Here is a 6,000-nt window from a genome sequence, read left to right as displayed (position 1 = left end):
GAGCGGATCTCCACATCCTCATCTTCCATATCTCAGCATCATACTCGGCTTCTTGATTGAGAAAATTGTCGTCATCTTTGACATAGTATAAAGATCATACATTGCTGTATAGGTGCTGACTGCGGGAACAAACATTTCCACACAAGTAAGTAACGATAAAAATTCATTGCTTTGGCTGCATGAATGGGTTACGTCTATATAACTAGTCAATAAAAATCATTAAACTTGATTAGTGTACACTCTATATATACCAGTTTTAAGAATATTATCGTGTTGACGTCAAAAGTAAAAATAAGGATGTAGAACTCCTTGGTATACAAGAAAATGTTATTTGTTGTTATTGTATCGACTGAATAGATACCTAATTGATTCATCTTCTGACAGTGCCGACATGGACAAAAAAAGGCGTGGTAGAGACAACCAATCAGCCGGAGATGGGCGAGCAGCAGAGAATATCTGGCGCCTCTTTGTCTCGCTCGTGAGCGTTTCTTCTCGATTTCGCTCATTATTCAGTGCGAGGACTAAAAAGCTTAGGCAGAAAGAGCTGTTTTAATGTTGGCAAACGACCAGGTTTGATGGGAGAAATTGTGTTTATTATTAGAAGTCGACCATAACCCATTGATTGTCGGCCTCTGCAACGAAGGAGCAACAAAATGAACAAAAGTCCTTGCGCCAGTGGCCACCAACGGATGTTTTTTCTAGTACCCATAAACTTTGAGTGCCGCTGGAATAAATAGAAAAGCTCATTATTCATTAAACGCACTTCACAATTCGGACATTCCCGTGAAATGGAAAACAAATGGGCGGCTTTGATATGCGCTTTATAGCCTACAGTATATGCATTCCGTGGGCGGGCACACGGACAATGTCTATCATCACCAGCAATTTCGTGCCAGCACCCGTGATTGGCAGGAACTGACACTGAATTACAGCCTTACTGATGCGCTACAGTCGCCAGTCGCCAGACTATAGAGAGTGATATGTGTTCTCTACATCAAAATGGTATAGTGCTGGTCTTGCGTAAAGGAACTTGTTATCATGCACAGCAAAACGAATCATTTCATTTTCTTTCGAAATTATTTCTTCATTTGGTTTCCTTTGAAAAGTCGGCTTGTTTCATTTTCATTTAATACATACCCGTATGGAATATACTCGTTGATTGCAAACGGATCAAATGTTTTTTGTCTGGAAGATGCAATCGAAATAACGTGTGAGTAATTTTGACACCGACGACAAGACCCCATCAAACGTCAAACTCATCTGTCCTTGCGGTTGTTTCCATTTTAGAGAAAAAGTTTAAAAAAAAACGATCGTTATTTGTTATAGAGATTGGATCAGATAAGATGCAAATCAATCAATAATTTGCATTCATTTTCTCAACTGCGTGCTTACAATCAAAAGATCAAAAGCAACGATGCATACAGGAACGTATATAGGATACTATATAATATGGCTATACAGATAGAGGCATTTCCCAGCATGGCTATATCTCATAAAGTAACAATGTGTAATAGAATATAGCGGCACAAAAAAAGGGCAAATGTAGGAACACACACACATATACATAAGGGGGGAAAAGGGCGGCGGCCGAGAGATCCATGAGACCATGACCTGTGTTCGACACAGCATTATAGGACTGACATCGCGCGTTAAACTGTGCAGAAAACCGAATCATAAAAACTGGTTTGCTGGACATAACGCGTCTCACACTCATCCGCGACCCTTATACCATCACCGATTCGATTGCCAACGCGAGAAGGGATATCTTTGCGCACCAATAGCATATATACATGTGCTGCTGGAGAAAAAAATACAAGAAAAAGAATCTCATTTCTTTGTAGTCAAGTGCTCAGGTTCACGCGTCAATAGTTAAATACGTTACGGTTTGTAGGGGCGGAAGTGTTTACTGGATCGTCGCACTTCGACAGTAACCCATCACTTCTAATCATCGACTAAGCGCTAAACATGCAGCGATCAGTTCTCTAGAGATGCATTGCTCTGGATATACTTACACTAAATTGTTGTACTCTAGATAGGGTAAGACATTTCTGCTGTGAAAAAAGAAAAATCAACTTTACTTTTTATATCTATTCCTCATCAGAATTTGCCAAAATGATCTTTCTGTAAGTCTGATGGTTAACAATTTGGAAGAATAATGCAAATTCAATTTCTATAGTCCAGACTGACTTTGGACTTGATTGGATTTAAATATTGTCGTTATTAGTAGAGAGAGTGTAGACGGGAAATAAGAGAGCTATATAGAGAGAGAGAAAAAAGGGGGAGGCGTCGTCTCTCTCGGCGTGTTTTTGTTGTTGGGTTGTTTGCCTGTTTGGACCCTTTTCCCTCATATTCTTCCAGGCTGGCAGTTGAAATTGCGCTCGTGGTCGAGATGCTCAACGCTTTTTGACGCGCTAATAGGATTAGATACATAGTCATTCGCAGTTGTATAGCGCACGGTAATCACCGAAGCTGTCGGGTCCCATGTCAGGACCAGTTTTGATTGACAGCTTTCCATCCCTCTTTTTGCCTTTTCGGATCAGTTTTCTTCCAGCAACTTTTCCGGGTTTTCACAGGCTGTGTATATCTGACCGACGTGCACAAGCGTGGCCAAACCCTGCTCATCATCAACTGTCACTTCGGCCCGAGAGTTTCAAGAAAAAATTTCCATAATACAAAGTTCTCTGGCTCGCTTTCTCTCTCTGCTGTGTCTCGGAGAGTCTCATTCTCTCTTTAGTTTCTACCCGCCCCATTATGTTGTCCATCAGCGCGCTAGTGTATTATATTCACCCGAAAACCAGTTATGATGATTAGTTATCACAGCAGATTCGCGTCTCTCATCAAGTCCAGCTCCTCCCCTTGTTTTTATTCGTTTCCTTTTTGCCACAACAACATTGAACCGACCCCACAGCAGAAATCAAATAAATTGGACTTGGGTTTCAAATCAAAGACTTTCTATAAATTGCCGATTCCGACTTTTTCTCTCTTATAAGAGCTACCGGAAATTTCGCTGCGTTTGACACACTACTTTTCCAAATGAATCATTTATTGGAATTTTATTTAATTGTGCCTCGTTAACAAACCCAATTTATCATAGGTAACCAGTGACATAATTATTCAAAATCAGTGGGAGATCTAAAAAAATGGTAAAAGGGATGAAAAGGTTCTAAAAATGCAAGATTTAGATGAATTCATTGTGATTATAATTACGTGAGTGTTTTATATAGTGTACAGACATAACATATTAATAATAATCTAATTTAATAAGTTGAATTTGAAACTGCTTGATCGGCGGTGGCAGCCGAAGTTTCCACTTCCGACGGATGGGCCGGTCGGTGAGAAAGTGAACGAAAGAGAGTCGAGCCGGAAGAGCGGAATGGTGAGGACGACGACAGGTTCAACTCCGTCACAGGCGATGGATGCTGTCGGTGCGGTGCGGTAATATTAGAATTATTACTATTATTACCGGCAGCAGCTCCACCGGGATTTTTCTCCATCTGCTGGTGCTGGGAGCGAAGCGCAATTCGGTTGACATGCACCGGGATGGGCACCACTAGTTTTTGCTGGTTCTGGGACGACGAGTGATGATGATGAGTGCCAGTTGAATGATGTTGATGATGCGAAAGCGATTGCTGTGAGTGGTGCTGGTGTTGGTGGTGGTTGGAATGCTGGCCACCGCCGCTATTCATTCGAGACGGGCCACCTGTCACCAGAGCGGCTTTGACCCTTTTCCATTTGGCGCGTCGATTTTGAAACCAAATCTTGATCTGAACTTCCGACAAACGCAACTGATGGGCAATTTGTGAGCGCTCTGTCAAGCTCAGGTACTTTTTGGCCTGGAATTCGCGCTCCAGTTCAATTAACTGGTGCGTAGAGAAAGCTGTCCGGCGACGGCGGTTTTTACTGTTGCCGCCGGCGTGAGAAATCGTTGCGTCGATCGAGCTGTCGGACGAGGTGACAACCACTGTTGAGTTGGCCGTATTATTACCTAAAGAATCAACTGCTCCGTCGGCCAGCACCACCTCGCTGCTGCAACCCATTGAGTTGATGATGACGGGATAAATGCTGTGCTGGGTTTTGTCCTGGATCACGTCTTCTTCTAGGCTGCTACTGCCTTCCGACAGGATATCCAATTCACTTTCTGCATCATTGTTATTACCATTAAAATAAAATGTTTGGCGTGTTTTATGAAAGATAAAATTACCTGAGCGTTCGGGAGACGTGTTATTCATGCGATCGCAACTATTCGATCGTTGGTGATCGGAGAGAAGATCGGCCACGCTGTATCCAATGGTGGCGGATTTTTTCGATGATCTGCTGTCGCCTTCCAGAAAACTGGCATCCGGAGCTCCTGCTGCCAATGGCATTCGGTTCATGATTGCTGCCGGTGAAAACTGCTGTTGACATTGTTGAAACGTTCTGTTGGAGGCGGCGGCAGCAGCTACGGCCAAGTGCTGGTGGAGAGCGGCCGCGTGATAGGTCAGGAAATCGAAATTCTGCTGTTGGTTCCTCGGCGGTGGCAGGTGATGAAAGAAGTGCTGATAAACTAGCGGTGCAAATCGGCTAGCTGGCGAATCGGAAACGGACGAAGAGGAAGAAACTGAATCCATTAGGCCCATCTGGGTCACCGATCCCGCAGCGGCAGCAGCTAACATCACTGATGGATCCAGAGGATTCAACCACCTTAGATTGTTACCAGACGGAAATCTCGACGACTCCATAACTATCGTCAATTTACCTTTTTTTTTTCGATTGTGAATTAAAGGTAATAACCTCGATGTCAACTTCACCAACAGTATGAAATTTCGATAATATCAGCTTTGATGGGAAGCGGCCGGTGGAGCAAGTCCATCCGGCGGATGAGACAACTGATGACTGACTAAATGTCAGAGATTTGTCGTTCACTTCTCTGTCGGCAATTTCCAGTAGATACTCGTTCGGCTCTCTTTGTGCCGGGTGCTGGACCGTGTTGAGGAGCGATTATAGCCGCCAACAGATCTTCTCTTCACGCGCCACTCCTCCTTGTCTCCCCCCCCCCCCCCCCCTAGAAGAAGGAAAAGGCCAACGGAGAAAGAGGGTTGGATACTCACAGCCGACAATCCGCCCATTAAGTCACGTGACCCTCTTCCGATTGGATCCTTTTCAATGCCCCATTGCTGCTCATGATTTATGACGAAATAACCACCCTCTCCTTCCCCCCGTTACTCCTCTTTCTGCACGGCAGAATTATACCGATCAGTAGGCGTCGCCGCTATTATCACCCCCCAACAGCACCAACAAATAAAAGAGATTAATGCGGTTGATAGCTGTATCAATCTGCATTGACAATCAGTCGGCGCCGCCAATCTCAATGACAAAAAAATAATCCGTCAGATTTTATTTAGGAATCAAGGATAATACTGGAATTATTTTTAATGACACCTCCCAAGAAATGGACAAATACATTTGAGTTAAACAATTAGTGAAAACACAATTGGCTTGGTTGCTTCCGCACTTAAGGGACAGAACTCGGCGCCTTTAAGCCAACGTGTACGAACAACAATTCATTTGGTACAACACACGGGTATAAGAGGTGACATTTGGAAACGACGATGACAAGCAGCAGCGCCGTAATGTTCAAAGTCAAACTTATTTCAAATCAGCTGCAGAGCCAAAAGACTTGCCGCCCTCCGCTGCTGCCACCGTGGCTTTCTTATTGTATGTAACCTCGTCAGCCCTTTTCAATTGACGTACGCGAGAGGTGTCCCCCCTCGTTTTGCTGTTAATGCCATTAAATGCGCTCTATAGGGAGATAGGTGTGCGCACCAGTTGCTCGTTTGGCGCCTTCAAGCCATATAGATTTGTGGGTTGTATTTATAAATAAAAAAAGTTTCCATTTTTCTGCTTCTTAGATGTTTTATACCCACCTTCTTGGGGATGTGTGAAAGCCATCCCTGTAACTTCCCCTATATAGTTATACGTACGCCAAGGCTTTATTCGAGCTCCAGCTTGCAGTCCATACGG

At 43.8% G+C, this 6,000-nt stretch overlaps 1 protein-coding gene across 1 annotated transcript; it reads right to left on the bottom strand.

Moving 5' to 3' along the window:
* Nucleotides 1-3,041: 3,041 nt before the first annotated feature.
* Nucleotides 3,042-4,933, bottom strand: LOC124192657 (homeobox protein unplugged-like). Its single transcript, XM_046586083.1, has 2 exons — nt 4,202-4,933; nt 3,042-4,138 (listed from the first exon to the last, which is right to left on the bottom strand). The coding sequence occupies exons 1-2, from the start codon at nt 4,716-4,718 to the stop codon at nt 3,258-3,260; spliced, it is 1,398 nt and encodes a 465-aa protein (XP_046442039.1). The 5' UTR covers nt 4,719-4,933; the 3' UTR covers nt 3,042-3,257.
* Nucleotides 4,934-6,000: the final 1,067 nt, after the last annotated feature.

Source organism: Daphnia pulex, chromosome 4 (genome assembly GCF_021134715.1).
Source record: "Daphnia pulex isolate KAP4 chromosome 4, ASM2113471v1".
Lineage (NCBI taxonomy): Eukaryota > Metazoa > Arthropoda > Branchiopoda > Diplostraca > Daphniidae > Daphnia > Daphnia pulex.
Note: the sequence above shows the minus strand (reverse complement) of the source record. Positions and strands in the feature narration are given on the sequence as shown.